General features: G+C 44.0%; 2 protein-coding genes across 2 annotated transcripts in view; one reads left to right on the top strand and one right to left on the bottom strand.

Annotated features, from left to right (window-relative positions):
• The window catches only part of T265_14691 (hypothetical protein), a gene marked incomplete at both ends in the record, with an annotated part of 38,226 nt that extends 37,268 nt beyond the window's left edge, over positions 1-958 (top strand). The window contains one exon of the mRNA XM_009174810.1: positions 427-958. Within this exon, the coding sequence (XP_009173074.1) occupies positions 427-516 (90 nt within the window). The remainder of the gene's footprint in view (positions 1-426) is intronic.
• T265_08881 (hypothetical protein) lies at positions 62-13,737 on the bottom strand (the record flags this gene model as incomplete). The annotated part of the gene is made up of 4 exons (XM_009174803.1): positions 62-955; positions 3,678-3,747; positions 7,691-7,768; positions 13,304-13,737. The coding sequence occupies 4 exons, from the start codon at positions 13,706-13,708 to the stop codon at positions 681-683; spliced, it is 828 nt and encodes a 275-aa protein (XP_009173067.1).
• Positions 13,738-15,925: the final 2,188 nt, after the last annotated feature.

The raw sequence follows: 15,925 nt of genomic DNA, 5'->3' as shown, positions 1-15,925 counted from the left end.
TATTACGTCTTATAAAGACCTTAGTTACGATTCGACCCGAGCCAACGTGCTACTTCGAAAAACGACCTTTGTAGAAGAATCGTGTCGTAAGATACCTATTTCAAGGTACGCTTGTGCAGAGGACTTAACATCTTTCATCAGTGTGGCAAACTTAATGACCGAAGTATCACAGACACGGAATAAGCGATAGAATGCCGGTGTTCAGTTGGTGGAAATGCATCCTCTGTCATAGCCACCAATGTAAGACAGATTATCCTCCGCGTCTCCCTTGGTGAACTTTATGGGAATGTTGACGCAAAAGCTAAAAATTCAGATCGGGGGCTCAATAGTGCCTAACTACATGCGTTTCAACCCGACGGCATTTAGTGTGCGATCACACGCACAGGGTTCCAGCATGTAATCGACACATTTCCTTCTTTTTTCTAGGACGCAAAAGGCGCGGTAGAGCAAGCCAACATTGATATCATCAAAGATGCCTTTTGGCAGGCTCATCCAGAGCTTCTCGAACCAGATTGATGATGTATTTATTTATACATGCATGTATATGAAATGAATACTTGATGATACGTCTTGTCGTTTTTTGCAAGTCCAATTTTTACTATTATATGAAGCACAGTGGGGTATGGCTCCGAAAGGAATAAAACTGCAAAGTGTATCTATTTACACATTTATTAGGAGTTCTACATGCCGCCTTTTAGTCGCCGTTGCCTCATCCGTTCCAGTTCCAATTGTAGCATATCGTTACCGGAACCCCAAGAAGGACGTCCGAAGCTAGGACAATTGTGGGTCGGAGTCCACGAACCCTTGATTTGACGAGGATGGTAAACCGGGGGCGGATCACCTTCGCGGAGCCGGATGTATAAATTGGCGTAGTGGTAATTGTTTGCTGAAAGATGTCCACGCACACCTTTGTAGAGACGTGGGACACCGCGCCCTCGGCAAACATGAACAGTCTCTGCAAGGTTAGGAAAGTAAGCGAAGTGGTTTAGCCAGCCTTTGCAGTCTTACAAGAGAAATGAACAAGGAATATACATAACCATAAACTGCGTGGCGGCTAGTGTCCAAATGTAGAATACACCAAAATAGTGGATCCATCAGGATCCAGTAATGTTGAAGTTACATGCCACTAAGATCGGGTATGGAAAAGAGTTTCAAGAACTTATGATGAAGAAAAGTTAGACACACATCAAAGGCTCCAAGGCGTGTCTAATGATATCGAAACGACGTACGAAAATTATTGTATCCGTGAATTTATTTTAGGTTTTCCAAGTGGAAACATGCCTAAGGACTCCGATGTTTTCTTTTGTCTCAGTTTCTGTACAAATTACTAATTCTGGGTCAAATCTTACCATATAAGTCTGAAAGGTGGATACGATAGAAGTGTATCAACAAAAGCTTCCTGTCGGTGCACCTGACGGGCGTACTGGGGACGTTCGCTGATATCACTTTGAAGTATGTGGTGTTACCGGGCATCCGTTAGTCGCCACAAAATTATTTTCCCATTCTTTCGATGGGTGTAAATTCGAGTGCAAAACAAGGCAATTTTATGAGGTCTGTCTCTAAGATGTTGGGGCGTGATGTGACGATCTGTGCGCCTCCGTGACCCAACTGTCTTCAACTCTACAAATCCCGCGATTAGTCATAATTGTTTAGCAGGTATCAATTGTCCGTGGTGCCATCTGACTGAGAAATCCTGACAGGCAGGTCAATCGACTGACACATCCAGGACAGTTAGTGCGCCGTCATTCGAGGTGTTGGGTCAACCAGTGTCATCGTTCAAGTGCGAACACGTTCGCCTCTTCAGATGTGACAATTATGGTGAGTTCAGCATGAGACGCTGAAGTAGTGGTAACTCGCATGCCAGATTTCCGGAGTTCAAAGCCTCGCACGGCCAAAGATATACACTACCGATGAGGTTCAATGAGAGCGAAACGCGAGCATGGTGCTTGGCGTGGACCCGACAGAGTAATTGCGCCAGAACATGAGAACTGTTTAGACGAGAACGCAAATACCGGGTTCGCCAGCGGCTAGAGGTCAGCGTCCGGCACTTCCGTAGTGAGATTTGGACAACCCGTCTAGAAATTGGTGATCTTACACCAACAACTACAGCCCTGCGGCCAGGATTTTGGACGAAAGGTTGCAACCGAGGACCCCAATGATCCTCTTGTCTAGATTAAGGCATCTTTCAGCAGATTTATCCCATATACAACTATGAGCTGCATACGTACCAGCAGTATCACGTAGTACTGGCTGTCGTATGATGCCACTGACCACTTCGCCCTCCCTGGTGCACACTGCTGGTCGTGTAAAAGAAGACAGATGCTAACACCATTCTTCAGCATTACCTCTTGATGCCCACTTTATCCTATCTATGGTCAGTATTCCGTGGAACTCAGCTATAGGAATGTCTGCCTTCCAGGTAAGGAAGTCTTTGAGCTCACAAACCGCGCGTCAAAATGCGGCGGCTACTACAGCTTCGTTCACCAAGGATAAGGAAAATGGGGGAATGAGAGCCACGCGTCGGAGGCGATGGCCCAAGGAGTTCATCAACGGCAACCGGTTCTGTTTACCCGGTGTGGCAGGCATTGAGAGCTACGCAGTGAAGGCGATATCTCTGATACAAGCTTGCCATTGGTTTTCTGACAACCGTATCTATCGGGGTCATTAACCAGTGGTTTGTCTCGTTCCACGGTCCCTAACCGAGGGACTGACCACTCCTGGGTCGTCTCCACCCTATATAAGGCTAGGTGAAGAGGGTTCTACGAGGCAATTGGTCCTCTGGCACATGTGGCACACATCCCAACCAGCGTAACCTGTAGTGTGACCAGAGAGAGTAGACTCCTGAAAATTAACTGGCGTACTTCAGCATTATTGATCGGACGTTTCGACCAGGGTTGCGTGATGCGTCGGAGACACCTGCGGCGCGTTTATTTCAGGACGATGCAGACACCTTAGTCCTGGCCGTCCACCCTAGGGATACAGAACTTTTTGTAATAAGTCCACACTCTCCATGCTCTCTATTGGGAGCGTTCTCTATATCTGTATGGCAGTTAGGCATCCGCTTCCGCCACTAAGTAATAATAATAATAATGAGTAACCGTTCAGCTGTAACACGTTTTTGGTGCCTAGCTACCATGCCACACGAAGGAAGCAAGAGGACTGAGAAATTGCCGGGTTGCCCAAACCTAGACAGGAGCAGTCGAGGTTCATAGGTTGGATTCGGACCTTCCGGTCAGTAGGGTTGCGTCTTGACCACTGAATGACCTCGAGCTCCACTAACAGTGAATTGTTGCTCATGATGAGCATAGCGATGACTCCAGTGGCACTGGATTCCAATAGTCCCTGAAAACGTTTCATTGAGATATCCGATATGCAGAGCTAAAACAGCCAACAGTGGAATCAGGAAGTCAAGCTTCTTCACCTATAGAAAACCGCTCAGTGAAGCTATGTTAAAGGTCAAGGTAGTCCTAGAATGATCAATGAGAGCAGCTGACAGTTTCAGCATGAAAATACCACATGCAATCAATTCGTAACATGAATGAGAGTGTAGGGTACTGAGGGAATGCTCGTAGCTCAGGTGGTGAACAAACCCACAAGGGTAGAGGGTTCCCAACCATCGCAAAACTCAGATTACAGTGGATTCAACACAGTATTCGAACCATTAAGGTGAAACTTACCGACCCAGATTTTGGTGCAATACTCAAAGTCGTGCTCCTTTACTGCAAGTTCAATTGCTTCTTCTAGAACCTGAGGGGCGAAGAACATTTGAACACACCGATCAGTTTAAATAAACGGGTTACATGTCGGCAGCGATTTCAAGCTCAGCTTATCCTATTAGTGAAGCGCATAGGACTTAAAATAGCTATGGAACGAACAGACCTGTGGTGTCTGTGTAAAGCAGAAATAGATTGGGAAAATATGGAAAGGTGGGGATGTGGCTAGTACTGCTCACACTCACTGGGTGACATATTCCACCGATGGATTGAGAGCAGTCGTGTGACTGATGTCTTGGCTTTCACCGATATTGTCCGAAATCGTTTTCAACATTGGTTCGCCTTATTATTGATACATTCTGCGCTCCTAATAACGTCAATTCGACGTTCGACAACGGGAAGGTAAGCGTGGATGACGCTTTAACACAGCCAAGCTTTTGGAAACCGTCGTAATGAACTTGACGATAGTTACCATAATGAACGTAACACGTAAGATCTTTGAACTGAACTGTTAATTACGTGACGTAATTATTTGTTTCCCTATTCCTCAGACCAATTCATCACCCTTCCGTGACTGCTCAATTTTCAAGACTGAACCGTCCTATTTTACACAAAGTTGACTCTACCTCAACCGGTTTTCTATAGATGGCTAGTTTACATTTATTTCCGTTGTTGTTGAAAATTTGTCTCACTTTGAACTGAACAACAATTTTCCCGTTTAATTTGTCCGATGGCACACTGCCCTTCGTGTGCCATCCTGTGTTGCTAAATTCCCAAGGTTCAATCTAGCCGTAAGCCATTCTTTAATTCTCCTCACGATTTACTGTTAACTTCCTATAGAACCACGGTCTACCTATCTATACTATCTGCCCAAGTCCAATTCAATATATTGTTCACTGCCCAATTGCGACTACTGAACAAACGCAGGTGAAGTTCGTAGAATTCGGTTTCGCCGCAATTATTACTGACCGTCCGTTGGTGAATTAGACTACACATTGCCTGTCACATAGGACACCTAGATTGTGCGTTTAGGCTAAGTAACCAATTCCTTGCTTTGAAATCACGGTCTTAGCACAGAATCGCACAAGAACTATACTGACAAGCATCACTTATGCTGCAAGTCGAATATACCATGCATTTTATCAAATGACCGGTATTTTTCGTTGCTTATTTAGGCGAAAATCATGAAATATTTCCATCAATTTTGTAAGCATATTGATTTTTTTCAATGAGTTGAATTCATGGACTTAAAAAAATTGCAGCATAACACATGGAGCTTATTACATCTACCCTGGAGGGGATTGGTTTACAGGCTGAGTCAGTCGTTCGTCATTCAGTCTATCCGCCCTTAAACTGAGGCTTCATCTTAAATAGCTTGTTTTTTCTAGCGCTGTGCCAGGAAACGTTTCCGGAATCGTAATCTTAAAGCCAATAGAATAGATAAGAAGGCTTATGAGGCCTTTTGTCGGACTGTTATTGTATCGCTCATTGGTATCGATTTACAACACGACCAATCGTATATAAAACCACAGTACTACTCAGATAGCGCTAGGTGCACGTGTTATTCTCCGCCGAAAACAGATGACCGCGTTGTAACGTGACCTCGCTCATTTATACTATCATCGAAAATCAATGGATTGGTTGGTGTTAGAGCATATGATCCAGCAGACAATCGAAGGTGTGTGGTTCAGATGGTTCGAGTATTGGGGAAATTGAGCAGACAATTACAGCCCTTGGCTAGAGGTACAATGGCAGTGCCGGATATAATCTGACAAAGCGACTGCTGTTGCAACCAAATGGTGTTATGTCGCATCCGCGCGCAATGAATCATGTGCTCCGTGTGAGGGATTAAACACTTGGTGAAGGATGGCAGAGTCGCGAAAGTGAGTCTAGAGTGGGACGCAGTACAAAAACTGTTTACGAAAGTCCATATGCGAAGAACGGCTACGGTGACCCAACAAGTGCCAGATATTTATATCAGTTCTCAGAAGTCAATTCGTAGCCGAACGATTGAGTAGCCAAACTGCTAGCTGGGAGTTCGCACACCGATGATGATTCAAAATGACCTGATGAAACAGCTGTACAGTTCCCCTAGACTTTGTAGCTTCACATACTTGATGAAATCTTCATTGCGGATTCCAAAATTTCCTCAGACTACCAACAAGTGAAATAAACCGAAAACTATCAAATAGACTTCATCCTCGTTGGGGAGCACCGAAAATGCGCATTTCCGAAGAAAAGCTCGGTTTGGGTATCCATCAATGGGTAAGCATTACGATACCGATGGCGTTTATCGATGACATCGACCTATTCGTCAGAATAATTGATTTCTTCAACCCTACCGTTAGACTCCCTGAATACCATGACTATTAGGATATGGTATGATTTGGTTGGCCACATGGTCGACTTCTAGGAAACATCACATAATTACGACTGTGAAGCCAAAACAGTGGGTAGAGCAACGCAACAATTGACCAAAATTTAAAAACTCCTCAACTCCCACAGAAGTCTTATTGAAACACTAGAGTGGTACGTCCTTCTCACAATCGAGCCCAATCGAGCTTGGTTACAAAAACCGAAACTACCAATGAATTGGGTGATGTGATCTGAAGATCACATGTTCTAAAGTTCACCGAAGTCGCAGCAGTCAGTTGACTAAATCCTTCTTTGCGCATCCAAGACATCGATATAATTAACACCCATACTAGACAGGACTTAGCATGAGTTCTGTAACGATCTTATCAGTTTCCAACCATGTGAATAGACACTCTGATGTGCAGAAAACAAAATTCTGCCTTCTGTTTATTGATAATATAATATTATGTATAATAATATAATATTGATAACCGACCAATATGGAATGTTCAACTGCTACATTCCAACTATTTATTCTGTGGGGATGGGTTTTGACGATGAAAGGTAAGCGTTTTTGAAGTATTTAGTATGCGTGAAAATACACGAGAATCGCAGTCCCACCACGAAATCCGTATAAATGAAGAGTGGGTGTTCATCCTGACTACGGTGCTGATAAAACTCAAGTTACGAAACTTAAGCCTAGAATACTGGTCATAGATGGCTGCATCGCACGTACTGAGCATCTAAGGCAGTGTGTCTCCGTCAATCAGCTTCAAGCACACTGCTCAAATGTGTACTCAAAAATCTCCCGAATGCGCACGATAGATCGGGGATCCTTCTTATTAACCACTCACAGAGCTCCATCCCACATTTTGATAAGTGGACTTGGATGTTGGATCACAGTAATTCTTGACACAGTACTGAGTCGAACACTACAGTAGTTACGTGAAGTGATCTTACTGACCAATAGCATCTACGTTTGTAAGAGAAAGGATGGCGCTCGATTTTAGTAATATATTCATTCAGCTGAAGTACCGTTTCAACGTGCAAATTGAAGAAACCATGATAGTGGAGATCCTGCAAAGTTGTCCGGACATAGCAATCGAAAAGCACAGGTTGGGTTCCAAACATGGAGCTTCTGGTCGGTGGCCTTTCGCCCTAATAATCTGGATTTAAGATGATTTACGGTAAGAATCGCTTGAATTAGTGCTCCCTATTTCTACCAGAACAGCAGCTGGAAGCCAAACAGAGTTACAAAACAGTTGTAAAACGTTAGGCGAGGTCAGGTGGATGGTAGGAAGCAACCGCTCGTTACTTCCAACGGACAGTGCAGTGTGTGTCAGGAAGCGGAAGACTTTGGTGCAACTGTAATAAGTGTTAAGGAAACCGAACAACGGAGCTGTTACCTTGATTGTGTTAACACAGTGAGTCAGGGCGCATCTTGCTATTTGATGGGCTACAAGTGCTGGAAAAAACTCCGGATTGTGAGTCGAATATTAGAACACGAAAACGATTAAAGCAAAGGTCGGATTAGAGTAAACGTCGGAAACATGAATTGTAAGAATGGACATGCGGCATTAGGGGAACTGTGAAGAAGGCATAGGATGGGACATTAGACTCACCTCCTCCAAAATCCTAGCTCCTTTTTCTGGTCGGTGAGCTAACTGAGCAAAAGCATCGTCAACCGACCTGCCTCGAATCTGTAAAATGGATGACAAGCTGACGAATAAGTGAAGAAAGCCTAACATGGTCGAAAGAACGTAGAAAGGCTGCTAGTGATTGTTTTTGTTTGTGCATATGCTCATCCGTCTGATCCATGACTGACTTTGACAAGAAGCGGAAATGACGATAAAATCTTGACCTGGTGATTTGATATGAGCCTCTGAAGTCGGGATTTTTCTCGTTCAAGCACGGACGATGTGATACCTGTTTAATCCTCATGTTCCATATGGCTCAGCACAGCTCAAATATTCGATTTTTATTCGTGAACTGTAAGGCTTCCAATTAAGGTTTTACTCGGTTCGCGACAACTATAGTGACGAGAGATTCAGGTAAATTTCGAAAATAAAAAGCTAATAATTTGGTGATAAACATCTAAGAAACATCTACGGATTAGTCTAAAAAGTGACGGTCATTCCACCGCACACCGACAAAATTGTGTTTGTACTGAGTGACCACCTTGATCTGCCAATCAGCCAATCTACTAAATTAACCTCTGGCCTGCTCGTCGATAACCGAAACTCGAATTCCGTTGCTTGTAAAATGTTTGGGTGCACAGAATATTTCCATTGAGATGGCTCAGTTGGTGGAATATCAAGGAAAAAAGCTATATTCACCGTCGGTTGAATGGTGAACCCTTTTCTGTTTAGTGAGCTAGCATTGTTACCATCCTACTCTAGGAAGCTCCGGCATTAAGCCGAACTCGCGGAGAAGATTCACAAGGAGAACTTTATATTTGTCCGGCACACATTCAAGTCTTCGTCGTAGACAAGTTACACTCGACTAGTCATCATCGCCATTGATAGTCACAGTAAGGCGAAACAGTGTTACCTCTGTGCCGTAGAACCCCAACAATATATTAAACCAAATCGCTATAGTTATAAGAAGTTAGGATAGAGAGAGAGAGGACCAGTGGTAGTCTGTCCCAAACACCTGCAGCGCTCAGTAAGAAAACCTAGACCGAAATCCACAACAACAAAAACCGGTTCGCAACAACACACATAAAGCCAAGCCTATCTTGAAAGCTAGGTTTTTTAGATGGCAAAAGACCAAGACAGCTATATTTTTATTAGTCATTTGCTAACCAACGTGTGTTGACCTGATATTAGCACCCAGGTCAACTGCATTCTGTTTCTTGATTACTAAACTATCCGCATTCATATGTATGGATACACACACGCATGATGCTACTCATTGTTCAGATATCCATCTGCGTGCAATCCACACTATTCCATATAGCTGTGTTGCTGTGAGTTGCTGGGACACGTGATCATACGTACAGGAGGTGATCGATAACTGAAGAAGCAGCAAATACGACACAAGCTCAAGGAAAGAATACAGATGCACAAGATGTGTGTCGTCAAATCATGTGCAAACAGACAAACTAGGCAATTCGATTCAATCTGACTGTATGACCAAGGAGAATATTTATGCCGTATTGTCTTGTTCACCGCTGCTGTAAGTACCTTCGGTGGTAATTAAGTAAGAAACTACGCGTCACTGACAATGATGGACATCCAAATATTATTGACTAGTGAACGGATGGAATAATAATTGGAAATGTACATAAATGTTTCCGTTGAGCACATTATTTCCAGAGGTGGTTCTAAAAATATGCTGGGTAGTTTTTGTCCAGGTCACAAACTGAAGTGCAGTGGTCCCAACTGCTACAGCCTCCTTCAGAGATAATAAGCAGAATAATGGAATGAGAGCCACTCGTCCGGCCTAAGAACGGAAATATTGTCGGTTTAACCAATGTCCTAAGCGGAGGACCCGGGATTATTTCGTAACCGAAGGTGTTAGAGGCAAGTGAATAAGATAACGTAGTGAAAGAGAAAACACGGCAGACGACAACCCTCCCTTGTCAACTCAAGAGAAAATTTTCTGTTGACGCATGCGCCCATGGGAAGACTCCCATAGAGTCTTTGTAAGATACACCTTTCGTCGCCAGGCACTGGCGCAATTGCTGACGATCAACGTGCCACTCAAGTTCATTTGATCCTTCTAAAGGTTGTATCATTGGGGGCCAGCTGGACTATTCTTCATAATGTTCGAATCATCGTTCACGACAATGTCCCCATGAATAGATTGGGATCCCACCACTTTCGGAGATCGCTTCACCAATACACCTCACCACACTTCTGGGACCAGTTGGCCGAGTTATCTGGAGCAGGGTGATTGCTTCCCGCTGCAATAACCTTCTACACTTCTCTGGATTTGGCGATCTATGAGCGCTCTCTGTCAATGCTTAAGCTCCTCAGATGGCCCAAGTGGTTAGAGCGCGAATTTACTGACCGGAAGGTCCGTGGTTCGAACCCTACTTCCGCCACTCGATTTCCCCTGTCTAGGCTTGGGCAACCTGGCAGTATCCCAGCCCTCATGCTTCCTTCGGGTGGCATGGCAGTTAGGCACCGAAAGGGTGCTACAGCTGAACGATTTTATATTTATATTTTTTTTCCTCAGTATTCGGCATGCGCCATCAGTGGTTTGTTGTTGGCATGGTTTTCCTGGCTTCAGTCAAAGCTGTTGACCGTGAGAAGGGATGTACGAAGGACATCGGACAGACGGTTTCAAAATTCACGAACATGGTCTTTTCCCACTTTTTCAAAGTCACCTAAATCACCATTATAACCATTTTATCGGTCGAGTTCTGGAAGCTTTTCAGCCAACCATTGCGACCTTGTTGAGTTACAGAGACGGTTTATAAATGTTGAACTAAATGGCTTTGCATAAATCGGCTTCTTCCCGACGGGAGGCCGCACAGTGCCGTGATGAATCTATTGGTACGCTTGTAGCGGTCACTCACAAACACGTTACAAACACTCAAACCACTTTACAATGCCTGTCTCACTTGGAACCTTAGCCGACACGTACACAACTTCCCATCCAATTTTGTTTACGCGGCTGCCACATGCGTCACACACCAGGCTCACGAACTTCAACACATCAAGTCAAGTTGTGTTCCTGTTCGTGCAAGTATCAGAAACAAAGGGTACCCCTGCTTCCACTGCACACACTAAATAGGCATACAACTCGGCCCAAACCAAACAGTGCAGGACAGGAAGTCAACCGAGCTCCACAGTTCTAATGGATAAGTACGGAACACTGAAGCAGCTATACTGCAGACAAGACACGTCCCGAAGGGATCGTTCGTTAGAAGATACAGTTGAATTTTCGCTTTCCATTAAGACAGACGGTCCATATCAAAGTAACCAAATTTACGAATAAAGATGCGTTTTTGATGATGCTTACGCTACCGTCCTTCAGTGAGTGTACTAAAAGTCCTTACGAGGAAGTACCGGGTTACTAACCAGACCTCCAGAAACTACCTTCTTTCCGAAGGTCGAATGGCCTAGGTCACTGCGACAGAATCTCGAAATAAGGTTGTCAAACCTAACACGGTAGTAGTTAGCAATTAACAGCATCCTTTTTCAAAGACCTGAATGAAACTGTGGTGAACGGAAATGGTATGGTTTCTAGTGGTCTGCAGTCACCGGGCGTACGCGTACGAGGACTAACTCGTTTACGATGGCGTCTGTGTGGTTCTCTGAGAAAATGTGCACCTCAAACCCATGCCCTGACAGAGAATAAAACTTCATGAAAGCGGAAAGTGAGCTAGGGATGTGGACGGAACCATTAAATCAAGCTCGTATAAAAAAATGACTGCTGCACCGATGTATTCACTGGTATCCCCCCCCCCCATAGCTAGCCGCCAAGGTAGCAATGGAAACACATCAGAAGGTAGGTGAACGGAACCCTAATTTGTTGATCGCAAGTATTATTCGAGTGACGAAGTGGAACTAACTGCGAACCGGCGTCCAGTTTCTCGGACATCCGATGACCTTGAAAATCCTGCTGTCGCTCTCAACAGACTGCTGCCGGTTTGGATGTGAACAGGATACTGTTATATCGGTATCAATCTCACTGTACACAAGTAAAGTGTCCTGTATTAGTGTCTCGGGGACGGTGTACGCAGGACCATCTTCTCACTTAGAAAAACTGACAGCGATGGTTATCAGAAAATAGAAATAAAACGTAGGAAGGCAAGGTGTTAGTGGTGTCAGATACACCTCCTGGCCTCTACTGTGGACGTACACTTCCACTACGAAAAGCAAGACTAGATGCAAACAGCAGACAAGACAAAATGTGGGGTAACAGAGGCAGTGGATAAGTGTAGGTGGCGATTACTAGACAATACACACTGGCGATACGTCATTACGCGTGCCACCCCTAGGTGATTAGTTGGGTCCACTGGTAGGCCAACCGTGAGATAGCGTCGCGAGTATGCTGATCAGAGGGTGCTGCTTCAGCAAGAATTCGGCTGACGACTGAAGCTGAAATAGTTCATCTCGCAAGCACCAATGGCCTGAACCTTGCTGGGCACGTCTAGTTATTGTAAAACTTTTAGCTGAAGACTCTGTTCATATAAACCTGCTTTGTATTCTTCTCCATTTTATTGACATTTCATTATTCCTCAACAGTTGGTGACGGCCAGATGTAGTAACTGTTTAGGTAATTTTGTTTGCCACTGTTAATCAATGAGTTTACATGTGGTCAGTGTGGCTTTCACATAAATTCCTCTGTATCAGCAGTTGCGAATCAACCATTTTATTGTTTGAGGTAGCCATATATATATATATATATATATATATATATATATATATATCACAGTGTGAACCTTTGCTGCATTGTTCACGCCTATCCCGTGAACAAGGTATTACTTCATGTGACGTACCGCGTACTCCATCATCATTAAAGTAAATATTCCTGCTTTCACCCATCAATTACACGTAGGAACGTTTTAGACAGGTGAAATGTAACTCATCAACAGGTTAGTCGATACGGCAAGTGCGTCGAACATGTGCTCCTAACGATTATTAGGTTCGACAACCACCTGATAAAAGTACAAGTAAGAGGTCGCAAATATGAAACAACTAAAACGTGCTCAAGGCGATGTTGGGTATTCTCGGTCCGTACCAGCAGGAAATGTCCACGGAGAACGCTGGCATACTTGAACGATAATCCCTCATGGGCCGTATCACAATGCCACCATACATGTGTCGCAACAAATTACTGATCAAACTTATTGATGTCTCGGCACAGGAGCAAAGTCCTGGTGGCGTCAGCCACTGAGGTCACCAGTTAATGGGAGGTGAACGACAAAACCATTATACTGGTATCGTCTATTTCATGAGGTTATTTAATGAATCGAAATGTATCACCCCTGGGTTTTGAATTCGTCAGCCGTCAGAGAAAAATATTCCATCGAAAGAAGCACACTTTAAATGCGTGGATACAAGGTCGCATTTTAATAACGAGTTCGCTAACCTGACACAAAGCAAGTTAGTCAATACAAATTGTTTGCACAAAGAACAGACATATACATGACCTTTCACACCACATGTAAATGGGGAAAGTGATGAATTTGCAACGAAATCTAGATTAGAGCGTATTGACATTATTCCCTGTCATCTACCGCCCGATGTTATCTCAACAAAAAAAACGAAAAAACCTACCATAAAACCCAAAAGCCACAGTTTCTTTTGGCTGTATAGGAGATCCTCACGTCGATGTGTTACTTCCCCAGGTCTACGCTCCTGCAGAACAAAACTGGCCACATCCTTGTTTCCCACAGGAACTTTAGGAGGGTAGACAACCTCATTGTACAGCTGCCATAAATCTTCCTTGCGTCCAGTCGCTTTGGATATAATGCGAGTATGGTTGCTAGCATGGGGGCGCTGTGAGTGAGCCTGGGCGATCGGTACAAAGGGTAAGTGTGGAACAGCGGCGATTGCCAGGCGGCTCAAACGAGACAAGCCCAAAGGCAAACGTGTGGCCTGGAAATGAAGTACAAGCGACCGTGAAACCCTGGCAAGTTCAACAGCATTAATTAACAGAGGATTTGCGACGTCTCCTTGCATATCGATTGTGGAGTTCAAATACCGATACACTAAATTGCGGAAACATTGCCTCATTGTGGGCATGAGCGAAACCTCTTCGATTTTACGTTAGGCGAAAGATGAATGGAATTTTATTACGACTCGCTAGGGATTGTATGTCAACCAGTCTAACGAGAATATAGTATCTCACTTAGACGAGTAAGAGAACAGGTTCTACATCCAGGTGTTGAGCTTCATTTAAGCAACACCTGTGAACTAACTTCAGTCAGTTTAGTTAGTCAGTCGAGTGCCAGTAATGTGAGGGAACATAACAAGACCTTTTGGAAATTAGATCGATGAATGACCATTGTGAACATCTGTCGATAAGGAAATGAAGCAATACACGTTGTAACTGTGCGTAGACCTGATTGGTCACCTCGACTCATCCAAAAACAAGAGAGAAATCTGAAAGCCTATTTAGGAAGACAACGAGAAAGAAGTGCTGGTAAAAAGGTAGTACTGAAGTCAACATGGCCCGTCAATTAAACCGAACTAACAAATCGATCAAGTCAGGCGTCAGAAGGAGCAATACATTTAAATCAGTTTCTAAATATGCTTATCTGAGTGGTTGTATGGCTGATGATGGTAGTATTGTCAACTAACTGAGCAAGGGGACCAGAAAATTCCCTTTGGCATTACTTAGACGTCAATCGCGGCGCCGATATGACATTAGCTCGTTAGCAGACGGTAGAATAAGTAATGCAACAGTGAACCGAATTCTCCTCACACTATCAAGTATATAGGTAGCTCAGAAGGAAGGATAATTAACATGAGGAGCAAGCCATCTATTTGAGAAGTCGTCACTGGAAGAACCAATCAATAAGTGACCACGTGATACGGATTACTCAGTTGAAGAATGGGTGGCGCTACGTCCTGTCTATGTGCGAGCTAATCACATTAGTGATCAGCCGCAAGTTGCCGAAAGGTTGTCCAACTACTAACTTGGAAGTCGCGGGTTAAAAGCTCCCCGGAGTTCCGTGGGATGCACTCAGCTGGTGATTCCCAATGGGAATAAAACAGCCACACAGTGCTTCTCGGCTTTGCAACACAGTTTGGCTACACTTACGAGAAGAAATCTAAATTGAAAGGTAACCGGTACTGGTAAGTGGACGTGAAAGTTCGTCACTTTGCAAGGACAGACCACCAGTTGTGGTCTACCAAATTGCCAACGGGATATCCTAACAAGCACTTAGAACCAAAGGATTACGAGCCCAAAAATGATGCAGTAATAACTCGATGTTACAACAGCTGTGATAAGACGAACTATATAGAAAAGACGTCACAAATCCCGTCGGGTACACTGAGGTTTATTAATCCCACCAAACAAACGGACAAAGCATAAATGGAGGAAGCGCCAGGACGGTCTCACAAAGGACATTTATAAGAATTAAGCACATTGGGTCGCAACATGCCTCTTCGTTATCGGCTTGCCGAAATTCACAGGGTAAATCATTCAATAAAGCCAGTAATTGGAATTCATAATTCACCACATCACGTAAGTGAACACCGGCTACTGGGTGGATGATAACCCGTAAGCCGCAGTTTGTGCAGAAACGGCCTCTGTGAGTGCATAAAGTATGTGAACTCAAAGGGCAAACTGATATGTACCTTTGAAGTCAAGCCTCCTTTTATAAATGTGCGGTGGTTAGACAGTCAACAACCTTTGTGAGAGCATACCCAGTTAAGAATAGCTTTGTATGATTTTAAGGAACTTTTCCAACATGTCACATCAAACAAGAAATTCATGTCCAATGGGGATGCTTACGGGCAAGTTTCCGTTTCGGATGTCATACGACACAACGCATCATTAAGAGTGGCCATATGCGAAAAACGTCTCTGGTGTAGATCGATTGCAGCAAACTTTTATCTTCAAATCAGGAAAAGTTATTCTGCTGTCTAAAATAGTCGGCCCAGACGATAGGGGTAAAAGACAATTAGGAAGTAGATTAAATATGTTGTATCAGAGTGGATTTCCGGATCGACTTGTTGCAACAGTGATGCGCCAACAACCAGTGTGTTCACAGACGGCTTATTATCAGCATCAGAGGCAGAACATCAGTGTTGACATTGATGCTTCACTGGCCTATACCTCAGTCTTCCAATCCCTGTACAGGCGAAGCTTAACAAACCGTCGACTATTCTATTACGTTTGCTGACCTGATGACAACCACAGAAATCAACCTTTGTTCGCTTTGCCGT

This window comes from Opisthorchis viverrini, assembly GCF_000715545.1.
Source record: "Opisthorchis viverrini unplaced genomic scaffold opera_v5_243, whole genome shotgun sequence".
Taxonomy (NCBI): Eukaryota; Metazoa; Platyhelminthes; class Trematoda; order Opisthorchiida; family Opisthorchiidae; genus Opisthorchis; species Opisthorchis viverrini.
Note: the sequence above shows the minus strand (reverse complement) of the source record. Positions and strands in the feature narration are given on the sequence as shown.